This window comes from Marmota marmota, unplaced genomic scaffold, assembly GCF_001458135.2.
Source record: "Marmota marmota marmota unplaced genomic scaffold, marMar, whole genome shotgun sequence".
Taxonomy (NCBI): Eukaryota; Metazoa; Chordata; class Mammalia; order Rodentia; family Sciuridae; genus Marmota; species Marmota marmota.
This window is the reverse complement of record NW_025999853.1, coordinates 8,157,054-8,181,975: the sequence shown is the minus strand read 5'-3', so window position 1 is coordinate 8,181,975 and position 24,922 is coordinate 8,157,054. Positions and strand designations below refer to the sequence as shown.

The 24,922-nt window shown below is 42.7% G+C and overlaps 1 protein-coding gene across 1 annotated transcript in view; it reads right to left on the bottom strand.

Moving 5' to 3' along the window:
* LOC107139954 (putative tetratricopeptide repeat protein 41) overlaps positions 1-24,922 on the bottom strand; it is an 84,434-nt gene that overhangs the window by 37,931 nt on the left and 21,581 nt on the right. Inside the window, 6 exon segments of the mRNA XM_015482838.2 lie at positions 6,044-6,222; positions 7,195-7,393; positions 11,381-11,620; positions 14,121-14,562; positions 15,642-15,802; positions 23,386-23,600. Of these exon segments, the coding sequence (XP_015338324.1) occupies positions 6,044-6,222; positions 7,195-7,393; positions 11,381-11,620; positions 14,121-14,562; positions 15,642-15,802; positions 23,386-23,600 (1,436 nt within the window).

The following is a 24,922-nucleotide window of genomic DNA, read 5'->3' as shown; positions in this document are numbered from 1 at the left end:
AAATCAACACCCTAAATCAAATGCATTTCTGTACATCAGTGACAAATCTTCTGAAAGAGAAATTAGGAAAACAGCCTCAAAAACTAAAAAATTCTTGGGAATCAACTTAACAAAAGAGGTAAAATACCTCTGCAATAAAAGCTACAGAACACTAAAGAAAGAAATTAAAGAAGACCTTAGAAGATGGAAAGATCTTCCCTGTTCTTGGATAGGCAGAATTAATATTGTCAAAATGGCCATACTGGGCTGGGGTTGTGGCTCAGTGATAGAGCACCTACCGGCCTAGCATGTGTGAGAACTGGGTTCGATTCTCAGCACCACATATAAATAAATAAAATAAAGGTCCACTGACAACTAAAAAAAAAAAAAAAATTTTAAATGGCCATACTATCAAAAGCACCTTACAGATTTAATGCAATTCCAATCAAAATCCCAATGACATTTCTCATAGAAATAGAAAAAGCAATCATAAAATTCATCTGGAAAAATAAGAGACCCAGAATAGGTAAGCAATCCTTAGCAGGAAGAGTGAAGCAGGTGGCATCCCAATACTAAACCTTAAATTATACTACAAACCTATAGTAATAAAACTGCACAGTATTGGCACCAAATCAGACTTGTAGACCAATGGTACAGAATAGAGGACACAGAGACAAACCCACATAAATACAGTTATATCATACTAGATGATAAAGGTACCAAAAACATATTGGAGAAAAGATAGCCTCTTCAACAAATGGTACTGGGGAAACTGGAAATCCATATGCAGCAGAATAAAATTAAACCCCTATCTCTCACCATGCACAAAACTCAACTCAAAGTGGTTCAAGGACCTAGGAATTACACCAGTGACCTCACGTCTAATAGAAGAAAAAATAGGCCCAAATCTTCATTATGTTGGATTGGGCCCCTACTTCCTCAACAAGACTCCTAAAGCACAAGAAATAAAATCAAGAATCAATAAATGGGATGGATTCGAATTAAAAAGCTTCTTCTCGGCAAAAGAAACAGTGAGATGAATAGAGAGCCTAGAGAATAGGAGCAATTTTTTACCACACACATGTCAGATAGAGTACTAATCTTCAGCATAAAGAACTCAAAAAACTTTACACCAAAAAACAAATAACCCAATCATTAAATGGGCTAAGGAACTGAACAAACACTTCTTAGAATATATATAATTGGTCAACAAATATATGAAAAAATGTTCAACAATAAGAGAAATGCAAATCAAAATAACTCTAAGGGGCTGGGATTGTGACTCAGTAGAAGAGCACTTGCCTCATATCTATGAGGCACTGGGTTCAATCCTCAGCACTACATAAAAATAAATAAATAAAATAAAGGTATTGTGTCCATCTACAATTAAAAAATTATTAAAAAAAAACTACTACTCATCTCACTCCAGTCAGAATAGCAGTTATTAAGAATACAAGCAACAATAAGTGTTGGTGAGGATGTAGGGGAAAAGGCACACTCTTATATTGCTGGTAGGACTGCAAATTGGTGCAGCCAATCTGGAAAGCAGTATGGAGATTCCCTGGAAACTTGGAATGGAACTATCATTTGACCCAGCTATCCCACTCCTCAGTCTATACCCATAGGACTTAAAAATAGTATACTACAGTAGGGACACAGCTGCATCAATGTTTATAACAGCTCAATTCACAATAGCGAAATTATGGAACTAACCTAGATGCCCTTCACAGATAAATGGATGAAGAAACTGTGGTATATATACACAATGAAATATTACTCAGCATTAAAAGAGAATAAAATCATGGCATTTACAGGTAAATGGATGGTTGGAAAATATCATGCTAAGTAAGCTAATCCCGAAAAAACAAAGGCCGAATGTTTTCTCTGATAAGTGGATGCTGATCCATAACAGAGGGTGGGGGTGGGAGCATGGAAAAAAATGGAGAGGGGCTGGGGATGTGGCTCAGGCCGTAGGGCAATCACCTGGCATGCGCAGGGCACTGGATTCAATCCTCAGCACCACATAAAAATCAAATAAAGATGTTGTGTCCACCGAAAACTAAAAAATAAATATTAAAAAATTCTCTCTTTATCTTAAAAAAAAAAGAAATGCAAAATGATAACCGCCCCTTTGGAAGATGGTTGACAGTTTCTTACACATTAACTCTGCATCTTAGAAATATCAATCTTTTGCCTATTGTTATATGTTATAAATATTATACGTTATAAATATTTTTCCTAGCTGCTCACTTGCTTTCTATATGTATTTCTGATTTTCTAAGTTGTCTTATAGGTGGTGTTTTGCTTTCTTTCACGTACAAAAATTTTATGTGTTTAATTAGATAGATTTGTCAATTATGTTCTCCTTCATGATTTATTCTGTTGCTTTCTTGCTTAGGCTTACCTACATTTTCTTGTAATTTTTAAATATAGTTTCATTTTCTTACATTTAACTAATCCTTTCTGGAAATTATTTTAGTGTGATGTTTCAGAAAAGTAAGCTTTTCACCCAATAGCAAACCATTACCATTGTACTACTTTTCCAGCGCTATTTCTTTCCATAAATAGAAACAGATTATGAGAAGGTTCTCTCACTTCCCCCGTTCTACCTATACCTGAGCATCTGAGCATCTGTGTTGTTCCACAGAGCGGTCTCATTTTGTTCATGGTGATATTTTTAAAATGATTATAGCTGCATAATACATTCAAATAACCTGACACTCAAAGTACCCTAATTATTTCACTCTTCTCTCACATATAATTTCTTCAACAACTTCTGCAATCATTCTGAGAATTTACAAATACTTGAATCCATTGAGATTTCACTTAGAATTCTTTATGTCAAAATTGGGGAAGAATTGATAGCTTTACATTGAGTTGGCCCATCCAAGAAAATGGATTGTCTCCCTCCATACTGTAATCCTATTTTCTATAATTTTGAAGCTTTTTAAAAATAAAATAAAGATCCTGTACATTTCTTGTTAAATTTATTCTCAGATATTTCATATTTTCTATTCATTGCAAATTGGGTCATTTGCTCTTTTTTTTTTTTTTCTGTAGCACTATTTAAATTTTAGTCAACTATTTTGTCCAATAAATCAAAAATATTTACAGGCTTCTAAAGGTAAAGAGGCCGTGTTTTATACACTAATCATGAAAAACTATTTTTCTTTTTACTGCAACCTTCTGACAAGACCTATAATGTATTTACCCTTTGTCCGCATTAGAAAGCTCACCCCTTAATAAGATGATTGCTCCCCACCTACCACAGCTGCCACCTGGAGGACAGCCAACCATCTGCCCAGATGGACCCATGCTGGTGGGAGAAACAGAAAGTCTGGCGGGTCCTTTTCAAAATTGTAGCCCTTCCCTTTTACCCACCCCAATTCTAAAATTAGCCAATCGCGGGGTTTGTAACCAGAACTCCTCCAATCAGAGTGAAGGGCAGCGCTGAGTTCAGTGAGGTACCTAAGCCGGCGCCTTAGGTACCTGTAACCAGGTGCGTTGCAAGCCCTCTGCTCTGTCTCGCCCACCCAGTTTTGAGAACGTGTTTGATTTTTTGCAGCACCTGCGGCATCACGCTGGGATGCATCCTTCTTCCCACCATTGGGCATCCTGCCTCCAAGAACCTCTGTCACTCGCTTGCACATGCCACATCTATTCTTAATCTGTCTCTTCCTGTCTTTGGCACTGTCCAAAAAAGCAGCTGCAGTTAGAAATGGATTTTCTTCATTTCAGTGTGACCCAGGGCCCTAGGCCAAAACAAGAGCATCATGCCATAGAAAATCTATAGACAGTAAACCAAGTCTTGAAGTTGCCCTCTAGTCTCAAAGCCCTTCTATCATCTATCAGAGGCGCAACTTTGCAGGATGCGTCCCTCAAGAAGGAGCAAACCCCGCCACTGAGTAATGGGTCTAGAAGCCGCTGAGAAGTGAGTGCCAGACTCCAAAGGCACACTGTTTCCAGTCAATCTAAAAGTTGGGCTTATAATTCACCTCCGGCCACCAGGGAGAGCCAAACTCCACGGCCTGAGGGAGAACTACAACAGCGGCGTTCTCACTCCCTCCAGCCCCCAGCAACACCACCAGGCCACCAGACACCGCCTCCCACTCCCCTCCCTCCAACTAATCGTACCCTTGGAAAACTTGGATTTTTTAAAAGGCGTTTTCTTGAAGCAGGCAGGGGTCAAAAGTTTAAGTATCCTGCTTATCTCTTAGAACAACAGAAGGGGAGAATAAAGAATGAGCGCCCCAAAAGGACAATGATTCTTCATTTCCCACACAGGGAGGGAAGCTAGGCTCTGTGGTCCAGGGGACGGTCCTACAGATCCTACGAAATGCAGCTCTTTCAGCTGTGGAGCTGCCTCTTGGAAAGCCCCTCCACCCGACATTGGGATCTGGCTTTCTCTCCTGGAGCCCCTTCTTCCCCCTGGTGCATTTGGGGAAAAGGAATTTCTGTTCTGCACCCACTTCCTGCCATTCCCTCTTCTCTGATGATTGTCTGGGCCCTTAACTCCTGCTCCCATCTCCACCCCTTTCCTCCAAAACACTTGATTGTAAGACACTCTTACTAAGAAGGTAGAGTATTTTGTAGGATTTCAACTTGGCAGAAAATAATTCAAAATGGAATATTAGACATTTAATTAATGTGGTCACCCATCTTTACTTTGGGAAAGTTCTTGCTCTAAAACCTGGTTTTCCTCCTACCTCTCTAATTCTGCCTTCTCTTCTCTTGCTATACCTGCCGCTTTCTGGCCTCTCCTTCATGATCTCATTCCATGATCCAGGCATTAAAGTAGGCATTTCTCTCTGCCACTGCTCTTTCTTGAAGCCCAGTGAATACCTCTGCCTGGCTTTCTACAGTCACTCCACACTCAACATGACTTCTGTCCCCTGAACAGTTCCTTCAAGAGTGTTTCCTGTTTGGTCAACAATGGTAATCTACCCAGTCCTTCAAGTCAGAATCATTGGATCTTCTTTGACTTCTGTACCCAACTGTGAACAAGTCCTGTGAATTCTGTGCCCAAACCTTCTTCTGTGTCCCCATGGCTACCCTGGTCTAAGCCAGCATTGCCTCCTACCTAGGTTATTACCACTGAAGCCATGCTTGTCCCTTTTCTGTTTCAACCTTTTTACAACATCCAAAGTGACCTTTTAAAACCACATCTGGGGCTGGGGTTGTGGTTCATTGGCAGAGTGCTTGACTAGCATGTGTGAAGCTCTGGGTTTGAGTCTCAGCACCGCATGTAAATAAATAAAATAAAGGCCTGTTGACAACTAAAAAAATATTACACACACATCTGCTGTGTGTGGTGGCACACATTTGTAATCCCAGTAACTCTGGAGGCTGAGGTCAGAGGACAGCAAGTTCGAAGCCCAGCCTCTTCAACCCAAGACTTAAGTACAAAGTCAAAGAATAGTGGTCCAATTTGGATTGAGACAACCCTCGATGGTACAGTTAGTGCTGAGTAACGGAGAGTGTTAATTTAAAGCTGCCATCAGTAGGCAGAGGGAATGTGGAACAAATTGGAGGGGAACTAATCTAGGTTTGCACCTATTTAATTTGAAGCATCCACTGATCACTCAGGAAAGCTGCTGATGAAGCAATAATATTATTAGTTGGAGGGGGTGCAGCCCAGTGGTAGAGCACTGGCCTAGCCTGTGCAAGTCCCTGGGTTCAATCCCCAGTGCCACAAAAAATAAAGTAAAACAAATGCCATATCACGAAATGGGGGATGGACTCTGGAACTCCAAAAGGAGGTCAAGGTCAGAAATACAGATAATGAAGGCAGGCATTAGGGGTGTGGTTGAAGTTATGAGGAAGTAGAGAGAGAAAACACTGTTAATAATAAACCCCCGGAAAAGAAGAGAAAGAAAAGCTATTTCAAAATTCATCCTTTTTCCTGATTTCCTTTGGAAATTTCCTTCTTCAGAAATTGTTGGCTTACATTGTGAATAATCAGGCCTAATGAATTGACAAAAATGATGTGAGGAAATAGGAGAATAGTAACTTTTGAGCACTCTATATCTCAGCAAAATGGACTACGGAAACATTGGTACTATACCTGAGAGGGTTTGTCTCCTCTTCACTTTATGGCACTGATCTGCTTTAATATTGGCCACTGACATCAAATAGGCCCTGGAAGTATTGTATCCAGCTTCTGATAAAACATTCCAGTAGTGAATGAGGTACAGCCTTGTCCAGAAGCTTGAGCTTTGGATTTTTGATATAAAATCTGTGATACTTATGACACAATGTATGGATATGAATCACTTTAGTATTCTATGCCTTGAAGGAAGCTCTTCTATTTACCACATATCATTAATCTAGTCAAAAACAACTTAACTTACATGACTTTGATCACCAGATAAATAGGAGCCTTTTGGTTATCAACAGTCAAAGCCAATTATTTGTCCAGGAGGTCCCCTCCTCCAGGAAGGCTCCCTGGCTCTACCCACCAGGCAAAGGGTCCTCCATCCTTCCTGCTTATACTCTGCACTGTGTCATTTTCAAGTAAAACATTTGCCCCTATATATAGTGACTGACTCCATATCTTCCCCCTACTGGATGGACAGTACGGAAGGCCTGGGGCTGCAGCTTACTCACTACACCCCAGGGCAGTGTAGGAGGCAGAATGGGTGCTCAGTAGATGTTTAAAAATACAAAGAAGGGGGCGCTGGGGTTGTGGTTCAGTGTTAGAACGCTTGCCTAGCACACAAGAGGCGCTGGGTTTGATCCCCAGCACCACATAAAAACAAATAAAATAAAGGTATTGTGTCCATCTACAACTAAAAAAAATTTTTTTTAATAAAAAGACAAATAAGGGAGAAGGAGGAGGGAAGGGGGGATGAAATGTATAGGGAAAAGAAGGAAAGAAGACAGGAGGGTCTCGCAGGAGAACACAGCCCATCCTTATCCCTTTCCAAATCCTGTCCAGTTCTCTGGAATGCCAGTTAACTTGGAGAGGATGGACAGGGAGTGAAAGGGGAAAAGAACCTTCTGCAGAGCAAGCCAGACAGACAGACTGGAGCAACCCAGGGGACCCATCAACCCCAGAAGCTGATGCCAGATGGTGGTCCCATCCAGATGAACAAGTGGGCAGTTGAATGAATAAATGAATGCATCCTGCTCAAGGGAACCATAGGTATCTAAACAACATTAAAACAGAAAAGCCAAATGTGCGTAAACATAAAGACTAAGACTGGCAAGACTCACCTTGGGTTTGTGAGAAAGCTACACAACGCCCCCAAGCATCCGCTCATTTTCATATGCCATGGCAATTCTTGAAACACTCTCCAAAAAGTGTTCTGTTGCTGGAAGTATCTGACCAAGACTAGGTGAAAATGTGTTTTCTTGAGATTCACTGGGTTCTGACAAGCATTTGGACTGCTCTCCCTGACAGGCGTGCTTATACCTATTTTAAAATCAATTATAGTTTAATGCTTCTGACTTTTTTGTATATGTCAATAGTGTAACAAAAACATGACAGCTCTGTGGCCATAATTACCAAATAAAATTCAAGGTAGCTTGAAAAAAAAAAAAAAGATCTTCTACATCAGTCTGAATTTCTCCAAGAATTATTCATAGTTATGATCATCGGTGAGCATGTTGACTTTTTGTGTTAGGTTTTCCCTCTCCCCAAAGGAAATATTTGCAACCTACTTTTCTGTTTTAAATATACACCACGATTACTGACTAAATAAGCACTTTCAAACATTCAAAGGTATGCATTAATCCATTGCCTGGATCTCATGTAAGCCAAAGAGTAGCAGAGCAAATAAATGGCAAATTTGTTGTTGGAGCCAGGACTATTATATCTTCATTTCCAAAGAAAAATAGTTATGATAACCTATAATGCCCAGAGATAAGCTTCTCAAAAACAGGACTTTAATTAAATTAGGGTAGCTATCCCTGAAAACTAACAAAAGAGTTTTTTACTGTTCTGCTTTGTTTGCAATGGTGCTGGGGATGGAACCCAAGACCTCATATGAGCCAGGTAATTCTACCACTAAGCCCCAGCCCCAGCCCAGACATATTTTTACATTTTCTGCTTGACATCTTTGCTTGCAAGATGAGTAGAACACATGGCCAGATGGCACACCAAGCCCAACTCTTCCATAAGAACAATAACAACGTTTAAGTAACCATTCTGCATTTCCATTGAAAGATGTCCAGGTCACCCTGGAAGACTCTGTTCCTTTTGGTCTAAGGTGTGCAGATATGCTCAGGTGGCAAAGTGCTTAAGAGATCCACAAATGTCTGCAGTAGAATCAGAAGCTGGAGGGCTAAGCACAGGAGAAAAGGTGTGAGCCACCTGTACCTGATCCCATGGTCATAGGACAGAAGCGGCCCTCTCCTGCTGTGTAAGGCAAAGGCATTCTGTAGGTTGTAAATTGGGAAAGTGGGGTGGGGGTGGGGGGTGAAAGAAAAAAAAGAAGTGGGACAAATATTACCATGAGTTAAAGATTTGTAGTGTTAAATACAATGCCTAAAATTTGGGGCTGGGGGTGTAGCTCAGTGGCAGAGCACATGTTTAGCATACACAAAAGAAATTTGAGGGCTAAGGCTGCAGCTTAGTGGCAGAGTGTTTGCCTAGCATGGGTGAGGCACTGGATTCAATCCTCAGTACCACAAAAACAAATAAAATAAAAAGCATCCTGTCCATCTACAACTACCAAAAACATTTAAATATATTTTTTAAAAAAGAAAATTCAAAAAACTTTAAAAGTGGAAAATATTTTCATAAAATCCCTAATTAGAATAAATTAAAAAAAATTTTTCATAAAAAACACTACATTTAATTTTATCTTTTTACAACATTCTCATGAGGAAGATAGGAATATGAATCCACCTATGACAAATAAAGTGACTTAAAAATCAGAGAGACCAAGTGATTTGCTCTGATCAGCACATGACCAGTAACTAGAGAAGCAGGATTTAGTTTCTGAATTTAGTGCTCCTCCAGATACACAGCAGGCCTCAATACGTAGGCAGCCAGGGACAGCTGTATATTCATTCAGCTAACACCTGCTGAGTGTAGCTGGAATGGTCCCAGGGGAGTCAAATGTGCTTGGAGTTGTCTAATGTAGCAGAATCATCTTCAGACCCACTGAATTCGAGATCAGGAGGCCATAGGAAGACAGTCATGAAGAGGAGGTCATAGTGGCTAATATTTCTTAAAAATTTACTATGGAAGGGGGTTTGGGTATCATAAATATATAAGGAAGATCAGTGAAGTAGGAGGAGAACAAGAGGCAGGAAGGAAGGAAAAGAAGAAAAAATATAGAATGAATTTAACAAAATCATGTTATATGCATATATAAATGTACCAAAGGGAATATCACCTTTATGTGTATGAAGAAAGTACCAATCAAAAATAAATTGAAGAAGGAGCAAAAGAAAGATCAGTAGAGGAGGGAGAACAGGGGGAGGGAAGAGGGGAGGGAAATGAAGATATAGGGGCTTGAATCAAATTCCTTGCATGTATGATTTTGTCAAAATGAATCCAACTACTATGTATAATTACAATGATCTAATTTTAAAAAGAATTTACTATGGATCAGGCACTGTTCTAAGTATTTTACGTGAATTAATTCATTGAATGCTCACAAGTAACAATCCTACGAAGTAGATACATGTATTTGGTAAATGTGAAACGTGGGACACAGGGTGGCCAAGGTCACCAACTGGCAAGCAAGAATGCCAGGTCTCACTACTAATCTGGCATCAGGATCCCACTGTCAACCATTATGACATATTGATTCCCTCCACTCAAAAGTGGCAGAAAAAATGGACTTCACAGACTGGATTTTGGGGAGCTCTTATGAGGTACAAGGTTACAAGAAGAAATGGAAGAGGCTCTTTCCAGGAAGAGTTCCCCAAGAGCCTGAGAAAGGCAGGTTTCTGGAGAGAAAGGCATCAGTGGTGCTCAAATCTCCCAGGAGACACTTACCCAAAAGTCTACTCGGGCACCTTGAGATCTGCTTGCTTTAGAAAAAAAAAAGGGGGCAGGACTCTTGTCGTGTGGTCTGTTCATTTTTTACAGTGTCCTCTGCCCTGGGGGCAGTTGTGAGGCACCCACATGCACAAGAGGAATCAGAAGAGACTCTGGACCACAGCAGCCAGCAGATGGGAGTGCACATGAGCCACTGCTGGTGGACTCCTAGGGACACCTGGAACAGAAGGGGACTTTCCAGCTGGTGGGAAGTACCATTGTCAGGGCTGAGCCTCATCTGGTTATGTTCTGGTTGCATGAGAAATAAGTGAGGTGAAGTAATGAAGTGCCTGGTATAGTAACGGCACTGAGAAGAAACCACCATACAGCAAAGGGTGGAAGAATTGCCACAAATCTAAGCGCAACCTCATTGCTAGGCCTGCCCTCTGCTCTGCATCACAGAGCTGGAGTGCTGGCAGGAGTGACTGCAATATGAGGCAGATGAGATAGAAAATAGAATTTATATCTTAAAAATGTAATTAAAGGGCTGGGATTGTGGCTCCAGAGATAGAGCACTCACTTGGCATGAGTGAGGCACTAGGTTCGATCCTCAGTACCACATAAAGTAAAGTGGATACATTATGTCCACCTATAACTAAAAAATAAATATTTTTTTAAAATGTAAGTAAAAAAGAATATAGTTAGAAGAAATTTGCACAGGGCTTGGAATCCTCCCAGAGGCTGAGATTTAAAGATTTTTCAAGTTGTCAGGCTTGAAGTTCTGGGAAAGTCTCACCCAGGGCTCTGCTTCTAAGCCAGTGTGTATGTGATTGGCAGTTTCTTGGATGCAGACCTGCAGTTCTTTTCAGAAGGGATAAGAATTTGGTTTTAGAGTTAGGACAGAGGCTAATTCCTACCTATATCTATTTCCCCCATTTTTTTGTTAGTGACAGAACCTTGCCTTGGTTTAGGACAGCAGTGCACCAGTTGAATCCCCAGCTTCCCTCATGTCCAGATGTGGCCAAGTAATCAAGTTCTAGATTAAAGAGGCATAGTGGAAATGTCAGTGTGAAACTTGTAGGAAAGCTTCTTATAAGCTTCTTCCTCTCTTTGTCCTTCCTATTGTCTGTAATGTGATGGCTGGTGCTCCAGCAGCCATGAGCACAAGGTGACCTTGAGAATATAAGCCAATGTAGTGAATCAGGGATACATAAGGAGATGGGTCCCAGTGACTCTCTGAAGCCAACGGAGCAGCCCAGGACTGCCTGCCTCCAGAAGTCTACTATCTGCCAGAAAAAACCCTGGGGCATCTGGCCATCAGAGTCAAGTCTCAGAGAATGTATATAAACATTGTCATGCATTTTTATGGCCTCCATTTCCACTTGAGAAAGCCCACTACAAGCTTTCTCTTGGATGCAACTCCTACTTCCTTTTAACTAGCAGGTATTTTCACAGACTCAGCCTTACCAAGCAGCTTGCTCTCCACAGCACTTCGCAAGGACTGGTGTCGGAAGTAGAGGACACCATTCAGCTTCTCCTGGACCCACTGTTTAGTGGCATTACGGAAAGCAGCCCAGTGCACTGTGGTCACTTTGTAATTATTCCTGTAGCCCAGTATGTCCAAAACCTGGAGTAGCTCATCCTCAGCCATGCCACAATGTGAGATGCACAGTAAGCACAGAGCATCGGCCACCCAGCCATCCAGCCCTGTGTGGACAACACAATGACAAGGACGACAAGTCAGAGCAAGCACCAGCCGTGCAGCATGCTAAATTTTGTTGTTGTTCTGGGCACTGAACTCAGGAGCACTTTACCATTAAGCTACATCCCCAGACCCTTTTATTTTTTATTTTGAGACAGGTCTCACTAGATTGCTTAGGGCCAAGTTCAGTTGCTGAGGCTGGCCTCAAACTTTCAATCTTCCTGCCTCAGGCTCCCAAGTCACTGGGATTACAGGTGTGTACCACCATGCCTAAATGTTTTATGATTATTCAACTTCTTTCTTTCACTCATTCTGTAGGTAAATACTGGAAAGGCCATTGTTTTATAAATGAGAAAAATGGAGTCCAGACAAGTTAAATAACTTCCCCAAGGTGACACAAAAGTAACAGGAATTTGGACCCAGACAGTCTGGCTCTAGAGCCCATACTGTTACCCATTAAGTTATCATTTATTCGTCCCAACTAACACACCCTGAGCTGTGATATGAACTGGCAAGCCTGCCAATCATCACACTGAGCTTTTCTGCGAGTAGTCTTCGCTAAGGTGAATTATGCACCGTGGGTGGAGGTGGCTTTACTGTAAGACTGCCCTCCTGCCACCTGTTCACAGGCACCCCTGAGGCAGCCCACTGACCCTTACATTTTTATCCTCTGGGTGGATTCCCTGCTGCCTTTATGATCAACCAACTATAAGGAGATCAGCCCTCTGGGAAACATGGCAATATGGTCCACCATTCTGAATGCATTTCCTATGCTAGGACTGAGGAATGCGCCCAAATTTCAATCTTCAAGCGAAGGCAGAGCAGGTCAGCCCCTACCGCAGAAGCTTGGTTCAGCTCTTCCGTTCCTGTGGCGCAGCTCAGAGGGAGTTGCTGCACAGTGCTGAGGACAGAGCATTCCCTCAGGGGAAGAGACCTGGACTTTGCTACCCAATCCTGGAGATTTAGGGTAGCACAGCATGGGCCACTTGGCTTGAGTGACTTCCAGGGGCACAATGATCTTGTTTCTCCCTCCTTGGAGATGGGAAAGGGAACAACCAACAAGAAATCATTTCTCTTTATAGAAATGCAGACTCCAAGGTGAAAAATGTGACAAGACATATATTACAGTACTCATCAATGTGTCCTTCATTCCAAACATTTTCTGCTTCTCTCTACACCCCCACCTCCTCCACCCTGCTCCATTTTAAGTTCATTGCCCTGAAGAGAAGCCTGTTATAGCAGAAACAAAGAGAGGAAACAAGTTTCACAATAGACTTTTGAAGCCCACAACAGAGACAGTGGCTTGAGAGAATAAACTGATCCTCAAGAGCCTGATTGTTGAATATCATCAAACAAATTCCTGACAAACTGTTGGAATAAACTGTTAACACAAAAGACAGATTCAACTACAGGATGATCTAACAAGGACATTTTTCCTATACAGGAAGAAGAGACCTTTGTGGAACTTTAAAAGGTATAGGAGAGTATCAGAGACCAAAACAAGACTCAAAAAGGGTGTGTACCAGGTCTGAGGAGGGGGGCCTCCCTGTCAGCAGGGGACAGCAAAGCTAGAACAATCCTAGAGCAGATGGGAACAGCCAGCCAAGCCCAAAATGGAAATACAGCAATGTCTGTGGGTCATCTGGGACTGTGGCCACCTTGGCAGAAGACTGCAGGGACAGATGACAACCAAGGACACTCATGATCTCAGTTCAACCTAACAGCCACAGGAAGCACACAAATCCTCGCCTGACTGAAAAACATAATCCTGAATTGACTAAAAACAAATGAAATTGATAAAATTAATTTGAATTGACTTGATTAGGTTTGTGCCATAAGTAGGACTATGTAATCAAGAGAGGTTAAACTGAGTTATAGAAATAATCAAATTATATTTCTCAGACCCCTGAAAAGTTTGACTGAAATTTGTAACTAAATTCTCCTTACTGACAACACGATGCTCTCTAGATAGAGTTGCCAAATTTAGTGATAAAAATACTAGATTTCTATTTAAATTTGAATTTCAGATAAACAACCAACTAATTTTTAGTACAAGTATACTCCATACAACTTCTATATGGGCTATAAACTGAGACTTTTAACTCAGAATTATAATAGAGAATTATAACTAGATAAGAGTTGCCAAATTTAGCAATAAAAATACCAGATGCCTATTTAAATTTGAATTTCAGATAAACAACTAACTAATTTTAGTGTAAGTATGCCCTATACAAGTATAATACATTTGTAATATACTTAGACACTGAGAATTATTTGTGGCTTATCTAAAATCCAATTAATGTTTAGTATAAGTATGCCCCATGAAATACCTGGGACATACTTCTACTAAAAGATTATTTTTTATGGGTCTGAAATTCAAGTTTAACTGGGCCTCCTGTATTTTCCTCACCAACGCCATGCCTAGACTCACCCCAGGGGTGGTGCTTGCCTCACAGCTTTCTCCCCAAGAACACCCACCAAGCTGTCTACACTGCCCAGGCCTACCTTCTTCTGAAGTCCCATTGTCTGGATTTGCCTTTTTTTGTTTAATAGTCCAACTATAGTCTTCGGTCCAGCGTTTCAGAATCAACTCCCAGAACTCCTGCAGAGAGGCCACCTCCAGGTACTCCTTGAGACACTGAAGCTCATTGCGGTAGATTCTACATTCTTTCAGCTCATTGGCCAGGACTGTGAGTTTCAAAGGACTCAGGCTTGGTTTTTTCTTCAAAGCGAGTCTGCTATGTAGGGAGGGGTCTTGGCCTGGGGTGAATAGGTGCTGTCTGAAGATGCTGAGCCTTGTGTCTTCATCTCCAACGCTGGTGAGTTCCACAATCTTCACGTCTGCCCGGGCACACAGCAACTTGCAGGACAGGCTGGAGGAGACAGTGCTCAGGATGAACTTGCAATGAGGAGGGAGAGAGTGGGGCAGCCAGGAGAAATCTTTGGCCTGATGGAGAGAGTCAGAGAGATGTAAAGCTTGAAAGTACACAGAGTAACATAAGGTAAGGTTGGCATTAGAGTTATTAATAGTAAATAGTAAACAAGTTGGTGGTAATAAAATACCAAGGCACCCTCAATACAACTATACTTGACTGATTTGCCTACTTATTAAGAATTTGATAGTGCAAAGGTGGACCCTAAAAACAGTTCTTATAAACAAGCAACAAAATAAAATCACACTTCTCTAAAAATTTACCTACAGTGACTAGAGGAGCCCTGAGAGAGTACGTGAATGATTCAATTGGAAAAGACATGTGTGAAGCTGAAGAATTGTCACTCGTGCAAAATGGCTTTATTTTGGATCTTTTCTTGATTCCATTAACAGCCTTTCCCACTCCTTTGCCTAGTAATAGGATCTACCACATATTATGTGCTTCCCCCAGAGCCTGGCATGGGGCTGAGTGTGCTCTGGGTACTGATTGTGCCATGTTTTAGGATGTTCTGACATCTTTCAAGGTCTTACAGACCCAGGGAGACACTGTCTTTCTCAAAGCCAGCTACTTCCACAGGGTAGTATACAGCTTATCTGGAACACACCTTTCATATGCAGACCACAGATACAAGGGTGGGCCCAACCCTCCTTTTTTTTTTTTTTTTTTTTTTTTTTTTTTTGGTACCAAGAATTGAACTCAGGGGCATTTGACAACTGAGCCACATCCCCAGCCCTGTTTTGTATTTTACTTACAGACAGGGTCTCACTGAGTTTCTTAGCACCTCTTTTGCTGAGGCTGGCTTTGAACCTGTGATCCTCATGCCTCAGCCTCTGGAGTCGCTGGGATTACAGGCCTGCACCACTGTGCCTAGCGTCCAACCCTCCTTCTTAGCTAGCTTCCACAACCAATACTTCCCCTGCCCTAAATCAACAAAGAGCCAGGTACCAGACAACTAGGGGCAACCCCCCTGTGTCCCAAGCCCACCAGAAGTTAATTCATATTAGCCAATCCTGAACTGTTCACATCCTAAGTAATGGGGGTTTCTTTTTATAAAACAGTAATAAAATAGGGGATTCTTTTAAAAAGATATTGCCTTCTGACCTGAAATCCCATAAATACCAATCAATTCTTCAATTCCATCTAGCACAAGTATACATGGCTTTAAACTGATAGAGGCAATGAACACTTCTACAAGAAGTGAAAAGGCCAAAATGTTTGAATCTTCATTAAGAAAATCCATTTCAGGCTGCATATCTGCAATAAAGAATTTTCAAATTAGGTGAAAATATTTCCATCATTGCTAAAATATGTAAATAGGCTGGGGAGGCAGAAGAGAGCAGGGAAAATGAGAGCTTCTCACAGCTGTACAGCTGATACACATATGCACTTGTTAGCTTCAAAAGATTCACCTCCACGGGGGAATGATATTTACCACCAGATGTCCCAAATACATTTTTTAGGATTTTATATACAAATATTTTTGTATGATTCAAAGCAACTGCTCTCATTTTCCAAAATGCAAAAATAGATCATGTTATAGTCAGAGGGGAAGAGAGAGATCATACAATTTGTGAAGTTTCTGCAGCTCCTTAACACAGGGTATCTGTTTAAGGGGCACGGCCACCACCCTGGGCTCTTCCAGCAATGCATGTATACTTCCCACTGCCTCATCTTTTTGGTCCTAGCCCACTTAAACCTAATGAAACCAATCCTAAATTCTGAACCCCATACCTTGAATTATGAAAATTGCCAGAAAGAACTAAGATATGAACCAGCAAAAAGCAAAAGAAGTCATTTGAGAAGACTAACTTTCAGACAGTGATTAAGTGACCTAGTAGCAGTGACCCCAAATTATAATCAATCACCTAATATTTTAAAAGTAGTTTAATTCATACAACTTCTACCTTGCCTTTATTTTTCAAAAGTAATATTTTCCATAGAAATTTAGGCATTTGGGGGACTATCAAATCAAGTTCCAGAATTAATTAATTAGTTTTTCAGATGCATTAAGATTCTGTTAGTCACTGAGAGAAATTATGTTTAATAAACATTTATTGGTTGCCTATTAGGTGAAGGTTCTGTGCTATATGACATGGGGAAATAAAATGGCCCAAAAAACAAAATCAAGGGAGGGAAAGGGAGGGGGCGGGGGTTAGCAATAATGGTGGAATGTGATGGACATCATTATCCAAAGTACACGTGTATGAAGACATGAATTAGTGTGAACATACTTTATATACAAACAGAGATATGAAAAATTGTATTCTATATGTGTAATAAGAATTGTGATGCATTCTGCTGTCATGTATTTCAAAAATAAAAGCAATTTTAAAAAAAGACAAAGTAAAGGGCTTAAGGAAAGTGGGAATGGGTTCTGAACACAGATAGCCAAATTTTAAGACAGAATAGGAGTCTGAAGTCTCCTGGATTTGGATACAGAACCAACACAATGAAGAAAAGTTGAACACTGGGGAATTCAGAGGTGGAAATGAAGGAAGAACACATCATCAAAACAAGGCGCAGGCAAAAGCCTAAAGGTAAGAGAGTACGAGTATTTGAAAAGTAGAAGCTGTTTAGAGCAGCAGCTCTCCACAGGCAGGAATCAAGACCTGGGCATCACACACAATGAAGCTTTGCCTCCAGATCTACCTGACTTTCAATGTTTTGTCAGTCAGTCTCCTAAGGGGGAAAAAAACCTTTGCAATCACCTAACCCAGAAACCAACTCCATTTTATCTGTTAATACAAAGCATTTTTTTGGAAAATGACAACCTGACAATATTGCTCATGATGTTTTGAGTCTTATGTACAGTACACCCCTGTCAGTCACCACGCACAGAATGACATTTATTGCTTTCAGGGCGATTTTCCATACAGAGGCGCTGCCTTCTATTGGAACCATGTATGAGCAATTTACATAGTAAGATACATACTGTTTTCTAATAAATTATTCTCTCTATATTTGTTACAGTAGAAAGTTGTATTCATTTGTAAAAAGATTTTTATATCATAAAATGACCATAAAATTACTTGAAATATATATATGACTGTGTGACATAAAGAGGAAAAGGCATCAGAACAGATAGGGTTTGAGCTTGTATCACAAAACAACAACAAAATGTTTTTTTTCAAGAAAGGGAAGAGGGAAGGTGGGCATGTGGCACATGCCTGTAAACCCAGTGTCTTGGGAGACTAAGGCAGGAGGACTTCAAGTTCAAAGACAGCCTGGGAAACTTAGCAAGACCTGTTTCAAAGTAAAAATTAAAAGGGGTAAGGGTGTAGCTCGATGGTAGAGCATTTGCCTAGCATGTGCAAGGCCCTGGGTTCTGTACCCAGTACGACATGATGGACAAATAAGAAAGGAAGGAAGGTAGAAATTAATTTTGCTGCTTCATCCTTTGAGCATTTTTTTAATCTTTAAAATTATGCACACTGTTAGGATTATAGAATTTAGATGATAGGATTTTAGAGTAGAAGGAGTTCTTGGAATTCATCTAGTTCTGAAGCCCCCTTCTCAAGATGAGAAAACTGGGGCTTAGACAGGCGAAGGGACCTGAACTTACAGATCACCAGGAGATTTCAAAACACTTTTCTCATGCTGCAGTCTGCTTTCAAGCTATGTGTGATCACCATTTCTTGGTATATCTAGCACTCGCAAGAGGGCCCACCAGGGTATGGAACAAAACTGGCATAGAGGTTAAGTTGCAAGACAGACATGAGAGAACCTCAAAAAATACACACAGCCTAACAATCATAAAGCATAACAGCACTACTAATAATCAGCAAAAAAAAAAAATAATAATCCTAAGCAAAAAAAAAACTCAAAGATGATGCTTGTGGATTTATCTTTGCATAGAAGGAAAGCACATATGGTTGTTTTGTTTTTATTTTTTGAGATTGGGTCTTACTTTGTTGCCCAGGCTGCTCTCAAACTCATGCGCTCAAGTGATCCTCCCGCCTCAGCCTCCCAAGTAGCTAGGACTGACTGCAGGCATGTACCCCCAGGCCTGGCTAACATAAATATAAGCATTTTAAATCACATTTGGGTGATTTTTCAACTAGTTTTCCTCAAAATGATTTTGAAAATAAAGTCAGCATCACTACTATTGAAAAATGATCCTAAGCAGTTCTGGAACTTTTTTTGGCAGGATCAATCTGTCCCTACTAAATGACAATGGTCTGTTGCCTAATTTAAATGGTAATGTGTGAAATGTTAAAACATCCACTTGCTGACTTACCAACTGACCAATTTGTTCACTTTTTAATGGTGTTTTCTCATCATTCGACATGTATTTATTGAGAACCTTCTGTGTCTACGCCAGGCACTGGGCATGACAATGGCCAATAAAATAGACACAATCAACAAATAGAGCAAGACAAACAATAGGACATATAATGATAGAACCATCTGGAAATCACCTGAGGGACCAAGGAGGGTGAGCTCACAGTATTTGGAAGGAAATTAAAACACAAAGGGACCAGGGCTACCTTGGCTCTCTGGCCAGTGCTGGGGTGTAGGGGAGAGGCACTCATTTGCCCTCTTGCAGAACAGTGACCTTAAATAAGGCAATAAAGGAAGAGAAGAATTCCACTAATCTGGGAAGGGAGGGGCTTTTCAGGAGGAGGGAAGGGAAGGGACAAAGATGTGGAGGCCAGAAAAGTCTGATTTGCTCCCAGGAAACCAACTGGTGGGGCAAAGGGCAAGAGGTGAGGCTGAGAAGTTAGTGCAGCCCAGGGCACAGAGCTTGGCAAGGCCTGCCAAGGATTTCTACCCACTGCACTTCAGCGACTGGGCACAGACTCTGATGACAGCTGGCACTGGGAGAGGACCCAAGAGAAAGAATCCAAAAGAGGGAGATTTTTCCTCTGGTGCCTCAAGGAGTCCAGGTGGCACAGTGGTGAGGACTGGGTAGTTACGGCTCAGCAGAAACTGGAGCTTGAACTCCCTCTCTGCCCACCTGGAGCCGTATTGCCCTGACACTCAGACCTCAGTCCCCCAGTCTGGGATGCTACTGCCACCGTGGCTTGCTGAGGGCATGAATGAGATGCTGATAAAGCCCTGGTGCTCAGAAAGTCTTCAGTCTTCTTTTCCCAGGACTGCCATCAGGTTCCATGGAGAGCCGTAGCAAGAAATGCATAAGTAAGAAAGGCCATGATTCCCCTGTGACCTCTGCAAAGCGTGTCACAGAAGGTACACTTGCTGCTGCAAGATAGGTAAGAGGCGTGACAACTGGCACAGGAGGCTCCAGGCAGCTCTCCTCAGCCACATCCTGGCAAGCAGGGGTTGGGGCTGAAGGAGCAGAAATGTGGGCGTCAGGCATGTGCCCCCAGAGTCAGATCGCAGCCCACGCAGGCGCTGCAGTCACAATAGCTGAGCTAGGTCACAATAAACTGTGCATTGCAAAGGATCTATAGGTGCTGCCTGCCTGTGCCTGTCCTCCCAGGTCAGCTGTGTGCGTCTTGGCAGCAGCTCCTCCTCCTGCACCCACACCCACCTCACCCTGGCTTCTTAGAAAAGGAGTCATGCTAATGCCCCGGGGCTGGTGTCACCCTCACCTTCACAGCCTCTGTGGGCTTTGCACGATGGCAGCTTGAATTGCAGTCCTTCCCCTCCCTAAGCTAGCTAATGAGCAGGAGTGTCTTACACTCTCTGCTTCTTTCTCTAGCCCAATAAGGGATAATAAAATCATCATCAAAAATAATAATGGCAGCAGTGTGCCTGGTACCATTTTTAATTCTTTACATGTATTATCTTTTATCCTCACACAGACTTAAGAAATAGGTATTATTGATCCCATTCTCAATTTACAAATAAGAAATCAAGGCCAGGCATGGTGGCACACAACTGTAATCCCAGGAGGATTACAGATTCAGGAGGCTAAGGGATTCAGGAGGCTAAGGCAGGAGGAGCACAATTTGAGTCCAGCCTCAGCAATTTAGGGAAACTGTCTCAAAATAAAAATTTTAAAAAGGGCTGGGGATGCAGCTCAGTGGTAGAGCACCCCTGGGTTCAATTAGGAGGTGTTGGAGGGGAAAGAGAGATAAAAGGGGAAGGAGGAGGAGTAGGAAGAGGAGGAGGAAGGGAAATTAGGACACAGAGAGCTTAAGTAAACTGTTAAGATCACCCAGCTATAATTAACAAGTCATCCAGAAGCACAGCCCCTCCCCTGGGCCTCCTACCATTAATGAGGAAGGTGTTCTTTAGGGGAGAAGAGGCGTCAGTATTCATGGGCTGTTCCTGAATTTATTCTACTGTTGTCTGCTTGCTTGAAAGATAGCAGCTGGTTAATTGGGAGCTTCCAGTATCCCACAACACACCCATTAAAACAGCAATTCACTTTGGGAATGAAATTATAATTGGGTGTGTTCAACTGAGTTTACATCACCAGCCTAGCCAGAGCAAGCACCCTGGGGACACACCAGAATAGGATCAGTGGCCTTACAAAAGACAAACCTGCTGCTACTGATTGGGCTTTACCCATTTACATGCCCACCCAACTGTAGGAAACTCAGCCACCCAATCCACCCCACTCACTCAGACACACCTACCACATGCATAGAAAGAGACCCAAATACGTGACCCTCAGGCAAAGATGATACACACCCATCCAGACTCACCCTGTGGCACCCACATATTCACTCAGGACCCAGAAGCTCCTGCACGAATAGGCAAAGTCAGACACATGCAGACGTGAGTGCACACAGTACCTACGAAGAGGAAGAGCTGGTACCCACACTTCCCGGGGGACCAACGGGCACTGAGCTAAGCCTCTGGATCACTCACACTTGATCTTAGTTAACCCTCTCACCTCTGAGCAAGGCACACACTCTTTTTTATCATCCACTTATTACAAATAGGGGAACTGAGCCAGAGGGTTTTACAATAACTCACCTAGGGCCACAAGCCAGGAAGCAGTGGAGCAGGGCTTGAATGTAGGTAGTCAGGCTCCTCAACTGCTCCCAGAACAGAACAAGGCACCACCCTGACCCCACATGATTGCCATCACGGTGGGGTGGGGGGGGCACACCTTGTACCTCCCAAGCAGAACGTGACTTGCCTGCAAACCTGCTTCCCTCCCAGTCAACAGCTCTGCCATCCGTCTAGTCTCCTAAGGCCGAGAGCTGGGAGTTACTTGCAGTTCCTCTTTCCTTCAGCCCTCCAGCCCACTCCTCAGCACGGGAGCCCACCCCTCCACCTCCACTGCCCTGGCCCAGCCAGCACGCTCTTGCAACCGCTCCATAGCCTCCCGCCTCCACACCTGCTCCCTGCGTCCATCTTCCACACAATGAAATCATGTCATTCCCCCACTTAAATTCCCCCAGTGGCCTCTCATTTTACTGAACAGAATCCGCATCTAACATTCTGGCCTACAAACCCCAAGGTGCAGTGGCCGACCCCATCCCCTGCTTCACCTGACAGAGGCACCTTGCGGACGTGGCTTTCTGGCCACACTAGCCACTTTCCCTCTCTAAATCAGCAAACTGTGTTTCCGGCTTAGACACTGTAGTATTAGCTTAGCTTTTCACTCCACCTGGAATGTTCTTTCTCCTGGTCTCCACCTGGCTGGCTCCTTCTTGTCAATGAGCTGTCCCCAGAGAGTGTGGCAGAGGAGATGGCTTCCTGTCCCTCAAGCTTCATGCTGCCCCTTCTGTAGGGAGGGATCTGCTTTCTCTACCTGCTTGATTCCTCACTGGCCAAACTGTTGCCAGGAGACCCGAGGTGGAGCTGGTACATATTTCTTCCAGGTTGACACTTGAGGGAACAGGTCTCCTATCCTACACGTTCCCCTTTCCCTTTAGCAGAAAGCAAAGGACTCTGAGGCTCTGGGAGTGACACAGCTTCTAGATGGAAAGAAAACTGTGTCCTCAAATCACCACATAGAAGAAAGCTACTTGTTATCTAACCAGGAGCCACAAACTAGACTGTTACATGAATAAGAAATAACCTTCCATTTGAGAAGCCGCTGCAATGGGACTCAGCTGATACAGCAGCTGGAGCTACCCCACCATGGAGACACAGCCCAACTTCCCACTCAGGAGCCACCCTGTCCCCTCATCACATCATTCGGCATGGCATTAATCATATTTGATATGTTACTCATTTACTTGATATCTGCCTTTCCCAACTGGAACATTATATCCCTGGGAGCCATGACCTTGTTCACCTGATTTACTCCTATATTCCCAGAACCCAAAAAAACGTCTTGTACAGAACAGAAAACCAGTAAATACTCTGTAATGAATCAATGAATAAATAAAGATGCTCAGCACACGGTTACTGAAATTGAGCAGGAGGAACAGTGGTTGTCAGGCATGTCCACCTAGGAGCCTGGCACTTGTCTCCTGTGCAAAGCTACTCCAGGAAGAGTACCCACCACTCCCTCCTCTCTCTTCTAGTGTTTATGTAAATGTTCTTTTATCCTATTCTCTGAGACACTACACACACACACACACACACACACACACAGAGGCTGCCTGCCTATTTTTTTTTTTTTTTTGCTTTTTCTGACTAAATACTTCTAACTTCTACATTTTTATTTAGTTACTTAGTTAATTCTTTGTCCTAATCCCTCCCTGGTAACCTGAGAACTCCATGGGGTAAGGGCTCTAGCCTGCTTTCTTCATGGCAGTGCCTGGCACACAAAGGTACTCAATAAACATTTAGGGAGGGAAGGGAGGGAGAGGGAGCAGAGAGCGAGAGATAAGGAGGCTATGAGGGAAGAGGCGGGCAGATACATGGGTGGGATAATGTGGGGTTTACAGTAGAACAAGGGAACACCAGGCGCATGAGCAGAAGAGGCATTTTCTGAATGAACATTGGGAGTCGGATTCTATTACTGTGGTTCGTGTGCTGTAGCTCTGTGATGAAGTAGTGGATCACGGACATGATGTCACTGCTTTCACAGGTGCTGCCCACAAAATGAGGGATGATCGATATGCTCGGATACTTGTTTTTGAAATAATTCACGAAGTTGGCAATCAGGGTGGACTTCCCGCAACCACGTTCTCCAGACAAGAGCAAAATAGACTTGAAAGCTGGAAGAGAATTTATTCTGAAAAATAAAGAGATAAAATGTAGTCAAGAACATTCACCAAGGAATAGAGGAGGGAAGACATCTTCTGTAGACATTTGACTCCAAGAGATAAGAATGTTAGCCTCAGCTGGTTTCAAAGAAGTCTTTCATCCTCTGGGCTTTGGCTTTGACCTATATAAAATTAGAGGAGTAGATGTTGGGTGGGCAGCCTTCCCTTCCCCCTCCCCTTTCATGGCAGCTGTGGCTAGGGACTTTCCACCTGGCTGAGGAGATGCGAAATGGCCATTCAGAAGCTGACATGGCAACAGACCCCAACCACCACCGGTTCCCGCAGCTGAAGCAATCGCCCTATCAACTCACATCAGCTCTGACCAACCAGCAACAGACATGATGCCCCTGAACCCAGCTCGGCCAACCTGCTGTGGGTAGCTGCGATTTAGATGGCCTGGGCCTTCCCACCTCCAGCTTCCCTTATTAGCACTGCTCTTGCCTTTCCCACCCACAACTTCCCCGGCCCTCACCCTTTTGTGGATCGGTGAGCCTTGCTCAGGAGCGCCCCCAATAAACCCTCTTTTGGTACCTCATTCTTGTTCCGTGGTTCCTGATCTGGCATGCCCTTTCGGCTAACAGTAGAGAGACAGTAACTTCGGAAGGCCTTTGTAGCCACACATATCCTACGGTTGTCCAGTATGAACTCAAGGTTACGTCAAGGACCCCAAGGCTACAGCCCCAGTCCATTGCCCTCATGCCTGCCTGCTCATTCCCCTATCACCAGGCTAGTCCTTGGTGCATCACTATATCAGAAGAGAATAAAAAACTGAAGCACTCATACACCAAGAATTCCCATAAATCCCAATGATCACGAAATTAGAAATTCAACTCAATTATCATCATCGTTAGTGATGCTCTGAGAAGTAGCCTGCTTCTCCACCAGGGGATGTTAGCTAGTTGTACTATACAAATATTTTATCTTTGAACTGACAGAAGCATAATAAAACTTGTTTTGTTGCTTTATTTTCTAGTGAAAACCTTCTGGATATGCAGAAGATTCTCAGGTCCATGACTATCACAACATAGAGATTCTAGTGTTGTTCCTTACAATTATGATTCAATAAGTATGTGTCTAGTGATTTTTTTCATTGATGGGAGTTATTAGATATGGAAAATGACAAACTCCCAAAATAGTGAGGCCTGAGAAAAGGGGAGTGAGATAGAAAGCCAGACATTGACAGCATTGATCCTTTCCCAGTATATTCTTTCCTGATGATAAAACAAACCCTGGGGAAGAGGTGCCCATCAAACCTAAAAAGGCAGTCTCTGGAAGAGGCCAAAGCATTAAT